The sequence below is a fragment of the Haplochromis burtoni genome, unplaced genomic scaffold, assembly GCF_018398535.1.
Source record: "Haplochromis burtoni strain Fernald_Lab_line unplaced genomic scaffold, NCSU_Asbu1 Contig_92, whole genome shotgun sequence".
Taxonomy (NCBI): domain Eukaryota; kingdom Metazoa; phylum Chordata; class Actinopteri; order Cichliformes; family Cichlidae; genus Haplochromis; species Haplochromis burtoni.
The window spans coordinates 218528-233411 of record NW_024582453.1 but is presented as its reverse complement, the minus strand read 5'-3'; the positions used below and the strand labels follow the sequence as shown (position 1 = coordinate 233411).

General features: G+C 43.4%; 1 protein-coding gene across 2 annotated transcripts in view; it reads right to left on the bottom strand.

Moving 5' to 3' along the window:
- Positions 1-1619: 1619 nt before the first annotated feature.
- The window catches only part of extl3 (exostosin-like glycosyltransferase 3), a 35189-nt gene continuing 21924 nt past the window's right edge, over positions 1620-14884 (bottom strand). For both annotated transcript variants that reach the window (XM_005935407.3, XM_042222707.1), the window contains exons 2-6: positions 11372-14004; positions 9711-9838; positions 5457-5601; positions 5234-5362; positions 1620-3262 (exon numbers count right to left, since the gene is read on the bottom strand). In XM_005935407.3, coding sequence (XP_005935469.1) covers positions 3053-3262; positions 5234-5362; positions 5457-5601; positions 9711-9838; positions 11372-13510 — 2751 coding nt within the window. In that variant the 5' untranslated portion in view covers positions 13511-14004 and the 3' untranslated portion in view covers positions 1620-3052. The remainder of the gene's footprint in view (positions 3263-5233; positions 5363-5456; positions 5602-9710; positions 9839-11371; positions 14005-14884) is intronic.

The following is a 14884-nucleotide window of genomic DNA, read 5'->3' as shown; positions in this document are numbered from 1 at the left end:
TCATCCGTTAGCTCTCAGTCAGTGGCACCAGCTAGTTTTCTTTGGCAATGACAAGTTTGACAGTCAGGTTGAGATTTCTTTGTTTTCAGGTCTATTAAACTACAATATCTTGACAGTTTATTGCATGTTTCAGTATCGGTTTAAAAAACAAAAAAATCTTTTTCAGTAATATATTCAATAAATACACAGGAACCCTGGCCTTATGACATTTTGTTTGATAAAAACATCCTCACAGAACATAATCTGAATGACATTTATAAGAATCTTACGCCTTTTATTTAGATTGCATGAATTAAGTCTTGACAAGGTCAAATAAAGCACTCGTACATGATGGATTGGGCTCCAGTGGACTGACTCCTGGTCAAGTACCATGCAGAGTGGAAGTGGGTGTACCAGACTGCATCCTTTCACCTAGTATCTGCACCTGCAAACTACGCTGGAAAGCAGCAGACAACGTACCTATTTGGCAAAGAAAACATTCATCAAGCAACAGTCGAAGATGAAGTGAAACCAATATGGCGACACTGTAAAGTGACTTTTCTGTCCGAAGTGGGAGAGTTCTCTGCAGAGGGATGACGTGATTATGGTGGAACATACTGAATACCTGTACTGAAAAGTCAGAAGTGTTTAAAGACAAGTTGTACAGTTTAGAAAACAGGATTGCCAGCTGGTGGAAAGCAAGCTCATATTTGTTATGGCTCGGTCACACTGGAGTAAAAATAGGATGGCAACCTGCTTGTGACTATGAAAAAAACCCAAAACATTGAAGTTTTTTTTTTTTGTTGCATTTTTGCAACTGGTTGCCTACAGGTTGAGTAAGCAGCACCCTCAAACTCTGGGCACTTTTGATTCAGAGGAGACTGCACCAGTTGCCTATTAGAACCCAACCCGTCTCCAAACAGTCGTGGTGTGACTTCAACCGAATGCAATCACTCTGACAGATTGGCAAAGGCTTGCACAGAAGTGCTGCCTAAGTTACAAATGAAGACAGATTGTGGTAACTGACTGCAATCAATCTGAGTCAGTCAGGGCTGATGAGTGCAACTTGTCTGCGATAGTTTCCAACACCTGTTTTCCCTACTGTGACTGAACAAACTACAACCAGCAGCTGTTAGCTTAATGCAAAGACTGGAAACGGTATAAACATTTTAGCAAATCTTCCCATAAAATGAATCAAAAAGGGTTCATTCAATGGTTCTCAAAGCTTTTATAACATGCCCAACACCCAGGGTTTTACACTTCTGTATACAAACCCAGCCGCCCATCAGGCCAGGAATTTACAACCGTCAAGTTTGCTAATGTCATCTTGTTGGTTTACAGTTCCTATTAACTGTAAGAAGGGGATTAAAGAGCCAGGCAAATGTTATGACTCAATACTGTTTACCCCTTCTGCTGATAAGCTCATTCGCTGCTGTGTTAGCAAGGTTGAATATGATTGGCTGCTCTCCTTGGTGGTATATATACACTACTGTGGACCTGACTACACATTTTCTCCCCATCATCCTCCTCTTTTTATTTCCTCTGTAGAGAACATACACAAGCCCGCCGACATAATCATCAGTATTAAAGCAGGTGGAAAGCAATACACGAATCAAACGCAATTCAATCACTCCCACTTGTCTGTGACAATAACAAGTTTAATGTTAAAGTAAAATAAATGTCAGCGTCATAGCGTCAATTTATTTACAATACAAAACCCATCTCCATTCACTTTAGCTCGGAGTTCTTTCCTTGTCCTCCAAGCCCCGCCTTCAGGGGGTCTATGCCCCAAGAGTGGGGCTGGCCCCACAGTTTGAGAACCATTGGATTATTTAGTGTGCTTTACAGGTGCAATTGGGCAGTATTTGGTACCATTAAGCAGAGCCACGGTAGTTTCCAGTCTTTATTTTATGCTACGTTAGGGTCATCAGCTGTTGGCTTTGATTTAATATTTAAGAGCCTGTTTGGAGAAAGGGATTGATATCCTGCTCCACTTCTCCACCACAAAACAAAGTAAGTGTTTTTAAACAAAACATTTTTGTTCTCTTTAAGATTTTCCCATAATTCTGACCGTCACTGAAAACTTTCAGCAATAATAAAGTCAATGTTTTGTTGATTTTGGCAGCTGTTATTCTTGACTTTGTTGCACTTTACCTGCGAACATTGATTAGCCGATACTACTTTTTAACGTCTAATTTTACAAACATCATAGTATAAAAAAAAAAATCAAGCTGTTTCGAACACTTCCACCGAGTCCAGATCGTGTAAGCAATATGAAATGACAACATGGTGGCTGGTTTTCATGACAAATTTGAGGCATTATGGTGACCGCTGAAGTGAATTTTCCCCCTTGAGCACTCGACGATACTTAAAACATGATTGGGCTGACTTTCAATCGAGGTCCTGCCTGATCTCCCACAGGCAGGGGCTGTGGAAAAGGTTCACTCCACATAAAGATTTACACTTAAACGACATCATTAAAAAAAAAAGATCAATAAAATACTTCTGACCTTCAGTGCTTCGCTCATATACATGTACAAGACGTACAGTTTGTAACCGTAAAACAAAAGCGTAGTGGCGGCCGTGTGCTGTTTGATCTCTCAGCTGAAACCGTTAAAAGTCTGCTGGGTCAAACGCAGCCTGGCATCTGTCAGTTACTCGCCAACCCCATTATCAGGTGTTGCTAACCTGGGAGAATTTCTGTACACTGTGTACACCCCGCCCTCGTTCCTCAGCAGGCGGTTAAGAGGTGCAAATGACATCTGCAGCTAGTGGTTTGATGACTGAGCATGATTAGAGAACACGGGGAAAAAGAGTGACATCCACTGAAAAGGCTTCTTTTTGTTGGCAGTGGTCCCTTCCAGCTTCCACTCCTCACATTTTCAGTAGTGTTGCTGATTAGACCGCCAGCCAACAGCTTTTAACTTGTCTTTCTGGGCTTACTTTCCATTTGCCCTGCAGCCCACCCATCCATCTTTATTACTGCTTGCAGTGGAAGGTGCTGTTTTTCACTCCTATTTTCACTCCTTCAGTTCACCCTGCTTTTGGCTCTTTGCTGACGCTCGCCCAGACGCTAAATGAACTTGAAGCACTTGGTCTTATCGTGGGGCAATCGAGTCTTAAACAGCACCGAGTCCACACGAAACTGCGTGTACAGCAGCGGCATGTAGCCGTAGACTTTGACGAAGAAGTTGATGCACTTGTGTCGCTCGTGGAAATGCGAGTCGTCGTGCGAAAGGGCCTGAGGGCAGCCCGGACAGCGGAAAGTCCAACGAGACGTCACCTAAAATAGACAGCAGGGGGTTAGTGCTTAAAATGTAAGAAACTCGAGTTTGCATTACTGAAATGTAATTATATGTAGTTTCAGCAAGTGGTGCTTCACAACATTGCTGTGAGAGGGAAGAAGTTTATCATTAATAGACAGCCATTAATCATCATTAAATGCACCATGATTTAATACATGCTAAACCCCGCAGCTTGATCGGCAAACGCCAGAGAACACCAGAACTGGAAAATCTCCCACCTATGTCCTGTTCTCTTTGCAGAGATGAGCAGCTTTATGTTGAGCATATGTGACAGATGTGAAAACGTCTGGAGATGTCGTGGCAAACTTTGTGCTGCCTGCAAAATTATCCAGCGTGACCAGTTTGGCAGTGAACCAGTGATCATGTGAGTCACACAGACCTTGAGATTCTAGCCATCAGTACAGGGATGAAACCCTCAGACCTAATACTGGTGCAGTGGGCCCTGCATTCCTCCTGGTGCAGGACAACGCCCAGGTTAATGTAGTGAGGGTTTGTAAGCACTACCTGGATCATGAGGACACTGATGCCACCGACTGGACCCCACATTCCCCACACCTGAATCCAGCTGTGAACCGCTGAGATGTTAATGTATGGAAGTGAACTGTGGAAGATCCAGTAGCTCACTGATGCCCTGTACCAAATGTGGTAGGACATCTACTCTAAACAAAGGGGTAAACAAAGGCTTGATCACGTAGCCAAAGCAGAAAGAGGATAACGTTTCTGTTTTCCTACAGCAGCAGTTGATAGATTTTCCAAAGCAGCTGAAATGGTTGATGCTGGAAAAACTGAAGCAACTTTTGAAAACTCTGCACGGGAAAAGAAAAAGAGTCGGAGGGAGCACCGAAGGCGAACAGGGAAATTAATATAAAACCAACGTTGGTGGATCGAACCCTGACTCCTCCAGGGATGCATCCATCAAAGCGTGAGTGTGTGTGACTCTTCGTAAGCACTTGATTGAGTCTTGTAGTAGAAAGGTGCTACAAATACCAGTTAATTTACAATTTGCTCTCATTTTTATCAGGTTATTGCAGCAGTGAAGTGGTCTGCTTTTATTTTGAAACTATTAAAACAACACTGTTTGAAACATGACTGTGCTGCAAAAAACAGTGCATGTTTTTAACCACGCCCATGCTGACTTTCCTGACAAACATGTCCATCGTTTGTTTCTAGCATTGTATAATTTCTCAAGCCATCAATGTCAAACCTTTTTATCATATTTTAGTTGTTTAAAAAATGTTAGCTTGAAACATTACAAGCAAACAGTTGATGTCAACTTTAGCGCAATCAGCTAGATTGCAGCAAGCTACTGAATCTGACAACAAACCAAAGCAAACTCTAGCAGCTGTTTTTATTATTGTAGGAAGAGGAGAAGAAACAAGCTTGAAAAATCTGCACAAGATATCAATTCCTCACAGTGGCACAACAAAATCCACTTATTTTCTTCTTTATTTGTCTTATTTTAAAGAAAAATAGATTCCCTCACCGCTTAGGACTCGTTCAAAGTTGCCCCAAATTCATTATTCACAAGACTTATTCCTAGCAGCGAAAACACTGTCATGCAACACACTCCATCAAAGACGTCCTTAATTCCCCTCTGAAACGCCCCTGAATATTAACACCCCACTAAATCAAAAAGAACTTAAAGTGAGGGCTGCAATGACATTTCTCTTCTAACAGCTTCCCTAGCTTGATTGCTATAATTATTTGCCTAGCCATAAGTGTGCTCGGCGGCAATAAATGTTCTTCCAATAAAAATCCAGGAGAAAAGAGAGAAGGAATCTGCCGTAACGCACGGATTCGATCTTGTGTTTTTAAAAAGTATAATTTGTGCGGAATATTGGATATGCCAGTTTGAGTAATGGCAAGGCTAAGCAGGCAGAAATATAAATACCCACGTCCTGAAGGAGGTGCAAAGCCCCCAGAGCCAGACTGCATGCTCTGTCACTGACCTTGATGGGTGGTTTGCGGGTGATGTGAGAGACGAGGAAGTTCATGGCGATGTCCTCGCAGTTAATGTATTCGTCCACCATATCCCTAATAGCTTGGGGCATCACATAGGAGTACAGGTACGCGTAGTACTGCGAGAAGACAAGGACAAGGGGAAATATGTAAATGATATGCTCCAACACAGCCAGATGTGAACCTACCGCTCAGCCGTTTTCATTTTCTGACCTTATGGAAGAAGGCAGCTCCTGTCAGGACCATGGAGAGCTCACAGGAGTAGTTGGAGTTGTAGAGCCAGGACTGGTGGTTGACGTCCCACGCGTGATACCTCCCAGGAAAACCTACGATGCGATCTCTGGCCTCACGCCACACTCTGAGCCACCCAGAGAAGTCCACAAAATATTCCAATTTAAATCAGTTAATTAAGATGCAGGGTGTTTACATGTGCAGTTTAGTTTAGCACAATTGCTGTTAGCTGAAGCAATACAGCAGCTTCAGCTCCTGGGGTCACAAATCTTTCATAGCGCACTATAACATCCTAAACAAACAAACAACATACAAACACTCAGCGGCTTACAACATAAATTGTGGCCCATATTAGGAAAAGCATTGTGAGACATAATAGAACATAATATTTTAATGAATCACCAAGTATTACAGCGCACGCACTAATTCAATCAAATAGAGAGATTGTTTTAAACCCACTTTTACTGGGGTTTTTTGTATTATCTGTTTTGCCAATGAATTCAGTTCCATCAGTTGTATAAACATGTTCTTTTAATTGAACTGTGTCGTGCTATGCCTAATAAAAAATGTCCTCCTGTAGGCCGCCTGATAGAATAATCTCGTCTTCACTGATATGGTAAATTTGTTTTGCAAAATAATTAGTCTTTGTAACAATAATATTTATCATGAATACAAATACAAAGGACGACACATGCCTCTCTATTTTCTAACACTTGCACTTCTTTAATCACATTGTGCCACTACAGCATACTGGATAGTAATCTCAAAGAGACAATATCAAAGCCAGGATAAATCGTCTGACTGATTTAGGTTTACACATCTTTTAACACCAGAAATACAGTTTCCCTGTTAGAAACTATGATACTGATATGTTTTGTCGAGGAGCTTGGGCTCACAGGCTCTCTCAACAACATAATGGAAACATTTAAAGCTGGATTCTTTCTAATGAAGTGTTTAGAACCAAATATAATGCTATGTGTCAGAACACATCAAAATCTGTTTACTGTTCTGTATCCTTTCACCTACTCGCTGCTACTCTGAATCAAAAACTACATACATTAATAGCTTTTGATAGCCTCCTAATAAACCACTTTAAACCAATTTAAAACTTAACTATTGAGCAGTGGAAATACAATCCTAAAGAAAATAAATAAATTAGAGAAACAGTTGATCATCAGAGTATAACACAGATCTGTTAAACTTTAGGGTTAAAAATCTGTCCAGTTACAAAGCATCTATCATTGTGAATCCATTTCAGCCCCTATGGTGTAAATTAAAGTGAGAACAATCAACCCCAAACAGTCATGGCAAATGTCTTCCTGTTAAAAGGGAGTTCTTCCTTCCCATTTTAGCCAGGTGCTGTCTCATACCTGTTTTTTTGATTTTAGACATTTTCTCTCCACTATTGTGGTGTCCTTACCTTTCAATATAAAGCACCTTGAGGTGACTGTTGTTGTGATTTGCTGCTATATAAATAAAACTGCACGGTGGCACGGTGGTTAGCACTGTTGCCGCACAGCAAGAAGGTCCTGAGTTCAATTCCAACATCAGGCCGGGGTCTTTCTGTGTGGAGTTTGCATGTTCTCCCCGTGTTTGCGTGGGTTCCCTCCGGGTACTCCGGCTTCCTCCCACCGTCCAAAGACATGCGGCTTGTGGGGATAGGTTAATTGGAAAATCCAAATTGTCACTAGGTGTGAATGTGCGAGTGAATGTGAGTGTGAATGGTTGTCTGTCCCTGTGTGTTGGCCCTGTGACAGACTGCCGACCTGTCCAGGGTGTACCCCGCCTCTCGCCCTATGACAGCTGGATAGGCTCCAGCTCCCCCTGCGACCCTGAAAAGGATAAGTGGAAGCGAATGGATGGATGGATGAATGAATGTGCACTGTGGCAAAAACAAGACAACCCAACCAAAAGGGGAGTGGTTTTGCAGCTGGTGGCCCACAGGCCATTGCTCTCTCCTATTCCTAACTAAGTGATATTTCTCTAGTTTTAATTTTTGTTATTGTTATCGTCACTACTGGTCCATTCAGACTGCACAGATAGTCCAGCTCCTCCAGGCTGGAACATCCATATTTGCTTGTGCATGAGTAGGTTTTGCCAGAAGATGGGTGACCACACAAGGAGATGTGGACACAGCTACAGCAGCAGGACCATAACTTAAAACATCCCTTGCATGAGGAAAAGCTGAAATGACCTCCATTAGGCTACTCAGTTTTCTGACTGACCGATCAGACTCTGTGAGGGCGGCATGACAGCCTGACATCCTTTTGTGGGACCTGTGCTCACAGACCAGCATCACGTAGTTCCACTGCCAGAGAAAACTACAAGCGCCAGGTCAGCCACTTGTGCCCAATCTCTTCAAACATCATGTTCCAGGCATAATATTTGTCAGTGTCTCCAGACTCCATCGCGCCTGTCACATGTGCTCGGTGTGATCCAGCTACGTTTGTCAAGAGAGCGGGTGCCAGTGGCTGACCTGCCAGTTCTGGTTTATGCTTCGTAACGGGACAGATTGTTATCCCTGAAGTTTAACTGGTTTTGTGTTCCACTGTGATGATCGAGTGTTCGCTTAATTTCTTTGAGCAGTGTACAAATCAAAAGCGACACACTTTTTCAGAAGTAAACACCGGGCCTGCGGATAGAAGATTTTTGCATTAGGGAGGTTTATAGGCATAAGCTACAACAGGTAAGACAGCTAAATGTATCTTTATTGACATAATTTTACCTCTTTACCTGTTACCTTTTCATCTCTTATGCAATTTTGTAACATTTTGCAAAATTCAGCTACCAAACACCAATAAATGCCGTTTGATTTGCTTAAAATCAGATAACGGGGAAAACGCCAGCCAATAATAATATTTGGTCATTCAACTCCCAGTCAGTAAACTCTAAAGCTTGGCCTCAACTATGCAGTTGTACTGAGTGACCTAGATGCACAAAATGTGCAAGAACAGCAGCACTGCGCGCTTGAAATTTGTGACCAAAGAGAAACAGAATTTTATTAAATGATTTAATGGCTTTTATTCATAAATAAGCATTTGACATATTTGAAGACTTCTTAAGCAACATGTAGACACTGTGTGATGGTTCCCTTTTATTTTAGAGTTAAAAACAAATTTCTGTGTTTGGATTTCAAGAGTCTGTGCATATGCTGCCCTTTCAAATCCATCTGTTTCAACTTGTTAGCCAAGTAAGCAATGTGTCCATTTTCCTGTCAAGCATTAATTATTTTCTTTTCCATTAGTATATAACCTTTTTTTTCTTATGATTCACTGCAGGAATGTGCACAAAAAGTGTTTCGATACCTCAAATTGGATGCTTGAAATTCCTACTTCGGACTCACAGAGCTAAGAAATCCCAAAGCGCAAATTAAAGTCTCGAATGAGTTCATGTGAGACCACTTAAAATGTCTAACGCACTCGGCTGCCGAATGGCTTCTCCTCTTTGGCGAGAGCGGAGATTGGGAAGCATTCCTGTGTAATTCTGGGGGAGTTTGAGATAATTCGTGACAAATGACCCCGCCGTACTCGTGCTCGGCAAGTGAGTTTTTGCCTGCCTCGACAAGCTGCTGCAGCACCGAGTCGTAGACAAGTCTGACAGAGGGGAGAGGTTGTAAACCAAAATAACTTAACGGCGCGCTTGATCATTTAATTGGTTTAAGCACGGCCTTCATATTCAGCTCATCTGAGTGCTGTATGGGCAAGACGCTGACAGCACATTTCCCTTTTATTTTCTATACTTTGGTCTCTAGCGGGAGGTTCAGTCTCTCTGTCGGATCCAGTGTTTTTTAGGAACGTGATGTTTCGACATTATTTTGAGCATTTTCCCTTCCTTCCTTTTTATTTAGCTCAATGTTTACGTTCAGTTTTCTTCAGAAGCACTTTTCTTGAGAAAAGCACCGCTCACAACGTATCATCTTTAATTTATCTATGAATTGTTGTTCCAGTTAATGACTTGCAAGACAAAACAACACCAATAAAAATGAAAATAATTAAACAAGTACTGTGCTTAGCAGTTGTAATTAGCTCCCTTTTTAGAGCTCTGCTATCACATTAGAATTAGGAGGGACTTTTTTTCTGTTGATCTTTGTCGCAAAATTCTAATTAAATCAACTTTTCATCTTCAATGTTGCAGCAAAATTTCCACGGTGGGTTAATACGCTTTTAATAAGCACGCAGAAACACCAAATGAAATGACAAGTGTGCACCAGGCGATAGCAAAAACATTTTTCTTCACCTGAAACCAAACATGATCTCATCGTGGCGAAGGTGAGCGTCGTCGTCGATAGACAGGATTGCCTCGGTTTCCACGGCATCCCAGGGTAGGAAGCGATTGTTGAGGCTGTTCTTTTCTGTGCGGACCACCTGCAGGCAGGAGAGGAGAGGCAGCAAGAGCTTTAATAAAAGGCACGTTTTAGAGAAGTAGTAGTAGTCTAGATGAGATCTAGTAGTACCTGCTTATGTAGTGACTGCTTCTAAAAACGCTGTTTCCTGTATCTTACTGCAAATCGCTGTTAGATGCAAGCTGTTAAGCTGAAGTGCTTTAAGTGCACTTTAATCTAATAAGGTGCCAAAAATTTGCATTTTAGAGACCAGTTAGAGCCCAAGTCCATATCAGTCAGCCTGTAATGATGCTGATGACAGATGCATATTGGTATCTGTGTTTGGTGCATCATGTGAAAACCTTTTCAGGAATGTAATGCAGAAAGTCATTCTTCCTTTTTAATGCAGCTCTAACACAGCAGCTCTGCAGTGTAGTCATTAACACATTCTTCCAACCAACAGATCCCTGGTGCAATCCCAGGAAGAGAGAAATCCATTCGGGGTTACATCAGGAAGGGCACTGGGTACAAAAACACTGTCGAATCAAACATGTGGAGCTACCTGTTGTGGTGATCCCCGGTGAATAAGGGGGCAGCTAACAGTAACACTCTGCATTTATAAAAGCTCTGCCCTGCTGAGAGGAAAGAGACATTCCCATCTGCATTTAACCAAGTAAATAGGTAAGAACGAATAATTGGATAATTAGTGCTGCGATTAATGTGTTTCGACTTGCAATAGGGATAGTGGTGAACTGAAACCTTAACTGCAAATGGCTTAAAATGTAGTGAAATCAAATCTTAAATTGAAAGTAGACGTCACAACTGTGTTAAACAGTTAAAGTAAAAGGATTCTCACGTGCACAAAGCAAAGACAACTCAAGGGATTAAGTGGCTAAGGGAAAAAAAGTTCAATTTGCCAAGGAGCATAAAGACTGGACTCTGAAGTAATGGAAAAAGGTCCTGTGGTCTAATGAGTCCTCTATTACAGAGTGATGGGAGCATGAGGGCGTGACGCTTAATCGTCATCTACGATTTGTAAGGAAAAAATGCTTGTTACAAGGATGTAACTTGTTTTTTGCTATCAAGACTCACATTAATCGGTTAATTTAGTTGATGAATTTAACCAAATGAATAATATAAATAATTCACTGACAAAGATTGTGTTCAGTTTCAGTCTGGCACCACCAAATTCTTTAGTACCTCCCCATCAGCTCACCACATGTGAAGAAAGTCAGTGTGACAACCTAATGGTGTGGATGTGAACCACATGAATATTTGATTTTTCATCCTTAGTTCAAAGGCACAGATTTTATTATTCATGGGTGTCAAGCTTCTTCAATCCTTTTAGTAAAGCTGCTGGTAATTTGTATGGACTCCAACAGATTTTCAAAGAGACTGATCCCGATGTACTCAAAGAAACTTTTCATCTGACACATCAAACATCGCAGGTTACCTTTTTGCATTTCAGAGAGAAAGGATGAGCACGAGATGATTTCCTTACTTAAAAAAACTTACTATAACAACGGTATTTAGATAAATTGTTGCACGTAAAAAAGATCAATCTTTCTACACTCACCACAATGGGCAGGCCGATGTCTGGCCACAGCAGGTCATCTGAAGGAGGCTTGGGAGAATTCCACACTACCACTACCTTGTTAAGGTATGGCAGTCCATTCAGCCTCTCGAGAGAGTTCATCAGGACCTCCTCCCTCTCATAAGTCAGCATGACTACAGTGAACTGCTCTCGGGGAACATTCCCACCCAGAGCAGCCTGGAACTCCTTTCCAGAGCCTCCTGTACCTCCTCCAATAGGCCTGAAACCAGTACCTGAGCCAAGGAATTTGGCTTCAGAGGGCAGTACCGGGTCAAGAGGAGTGTGAGGAAACAGGTGGAAGGGCCCCGGGGCCCGGTTCCATGATCTGTAAGTGTCTGCAGCTGTATATGTGAAGTTGCGGAGAAAGCGTGGAGAGGCATAAGGAGGCTCCGTCTCGACGGGACCCAAATCCAGATCACCATTGTCAGCCAGGTTGGCATCTGTCCCAGCCAACTTCCCGGCTTTGTGAGGAATCTCATGAACTGGCTCTTCTTTGATGGGTGCAGCAGGAACTTGGATGCTGGTTCTGATACTGGCCAGAATGGTGTTGAGAACATTTTCTGAGGTTGAGAAGTACGTTTCCCACAGAAAGCGGCCCTGTCGCCTCATAGCCAACATGTCATTGTCTGACAGGCTCCTCAAGAGGAAATGTAGCTCTGTTACACGGGGCTTGGGGACCAAAATGGCAGCTTCACTCCAGCGAACAAACTGGTGGTAAGGCAGTCGGGAGTGGTCCCCCAGGACAACAGGGATAGCCCCCACTTCTAAAGCCTCAAACAGCCTCATCCCAAAGCCTGCTGATGCTACAAGTTGTCCATCCCCTGCAGCAATCACCAGGGCAAAGGTAGAAACCTTGAGGACCTCCAGTCTGTCTTCTCTCTCTCCACAAAGAGCCCACTCTGTTGGCAAACTTGGCCTCGGGTTCTTGCAGGTGAATTCCACCAGGACCTGATCCAAGTGGCTGTCCTGCACTGCCTTTAAGGTGCCGATTATGCGATCGTCATAATCGGCTGGTGGATCTCCTTCCATTTCCTCCTCGAAAGACTGGGGCGGTGCCTCCTGTAAGCTGCTCCTCAGGGACTCCACCCTCTCCCCCTGGAATGTGAAAAGGTATTTCCTCTTCACGGGAACTTGAGGTGGGACTTCTAAAAAGTTGGGTTCAGAGAGGGCATGAACTAGCGGGGACACAACTAGGTCAAAACCCTCACGGTACTGCTGCTCTAGGAAAGTGGACTGAGCAACTGCTGCTCGCCCTGTGCTCACATTATACAGGAAGTTCTGTGTCATAGACTTTCTAGAGAGATGCACCAGTACATGGTTGTGTCCATCAGACCTCCAGTAAGGAAGAGCTTTCAGTTGCTTCTCCAGCTCTGAAGGAGATGGCAGTGGGAAGGAAGGGGACTCCTGCAGCTCTCCTACCAGAACCAAATACAGACAGGCAATGTTGGGGTTATTAGTTACATAAATGTTGCTCTTAACTGATGCAACAAAAGCCTGCTTTACCAGAGGGTCAATATAGCTCCCCCATAGGTAGGAGTCTGTGTCATAGACATATACAGGGAACCCAGATGTAAGGGGACAGCGCGCATAGTCAAAGCAGGAGCGCAGGCGGCAGGAGCGTGGAGACTTGGGTGGTGGCAGCCCCGGATCCTCCTTATCGGGAAGTAACCTGACGGGCAACGACAGCTTGGGCTGGTTCTGGGCCATCAGTTCTTTATAAGAATGCTCCGTTTGGCTGATAACATTTTTCAGCTGTAGTAGATCTTGCTTGGCACTGTCGATGCTGCGCTTGCAAGCCTCGATGCGCAGGTTAAGTCGGGCGATCTCCCCATTGAGCTCCTGCCTCTTTGCCTCCAGCTGCAACAGCTCCTCACTGACCGACTCGCGGATACGGCACAAGTCCTGCACATGTTTGGCCTCGCACAGCTCGCCACCAGGCCGGGGCCCAAAGATGTGCTTGTCGCGATCCCCAGCTTCATCAATGGTAGTGAGGTAGTAGTGGGCAATAAGCGGGAAGAAGACCAGGATGAAGAAGAGCATGAAACTGAGCCACGTGAGACGCACGCGGCGAAACATCCACGGCTGGCCTCCGACGCCCACGCCGCCACCGTTACGCTGCATTGTTGACTCTCTCAGTCTGTTCTTCGTCCCTTCAGGGAACCATTGCTCTGGCGATCAGCAGCAGCCATGGCCGACCTTGTCAACAAGGCAGTGGAATAGACACTAATTCATCAAACCTGGGGTATAACTCTATCCTTCTGTGAAGGTCATCCAAGGCTGATTACTTCTCCTTAAGAGTCCTGCAGGTATCGGCTAGAGACTCAGTCTCACCTGTACTCTGATATGAACTCTGATGAGTCATAGTCTGCACAAGCTAATGCCATTCTGTTTTGTGAGCTCTGGCTATTAATCCAACTCTGGGTGAGAAGACAGCCCCACATCTGGGGAGGGGTTCCTCCTCGTTGGGTGCAGGGAATACATAGCTACTCAGAGGTCAGAGTGTGACAGCTGAGAGGGGCCACTTCCATCCATCTTTCATCCACCCCTCATGAGAAATATCTCCAGAGACTGTGCCTCAGAAATCCACTCTTCTTCCTCCTCCTTGATTCAGAAACCTGAGAGAGAGAATAGCAGGAAAAAGAACTAATGAATGACACTAATTATCTGCAGCAAGAAAAAAAAAAAAGAATTTCTGTTTAACTGCAAGAAAAGCTGTTTGGCATTAAGCTTAAATATGGCAAAATATTTACTTTTTTTATGCACCTCAAAACTTAAAGCTGAGCTAGATGTATAATTCTGTTTGATGAAGGCTGGGTGCAGTTAGTAAAGCAAACTCATTAGCCACAGCAGGGTTGGTCACTTGTCACTTTCCCATTAATAAGGGCGGCCTAGTTTGTTTACTTAGATATACAAGAGGTAAAAAGCCCAGAAATATAAATACAGTTAATAACTGTGTATATGGAATATTTACAGCTAAGCTTTCCACATCCACAATAAATATTTCTGTATAGAGCAAGACTCTGCAGCTTATCCAGTTGTTTTTTTGTTTTTTTTGCTGCATTCTGTGCATGACTGCCTGGAGAAAAAAAAACATCCGTATGCTGCAAAATACCAGGGGGTAGGTATCTTTTTCTTTCTTTTTAAAGTCACACAGAAAGAGCAGAAAACCAGGGAGAGCCATCACTGCGAAACTACAAACGTACAGCGAGCCAACACCAAGAGTACCTCGAGCAAATCTCATTAAAGGCCTCCGCCTGCATCCCAGCCTCATCACTGCCTCAAATTACTCAGCATCCTTGATAACAGTTTATCCCAGAGAGTGATGCTGAATTATCTTCACTAGCTCAGGAAAGAAAAAGGCTCAGGCACACACAAAGGACACCAGCTGTAGGGTTGCTGGTTTTATTTCAGTTCCTGAGGCCAGTGGAGGTATGTGCAAGAATAACCTTGCGTACCTTACAGCTCAGAACTGGTTAAAAAAATAAAAAGAAAGTA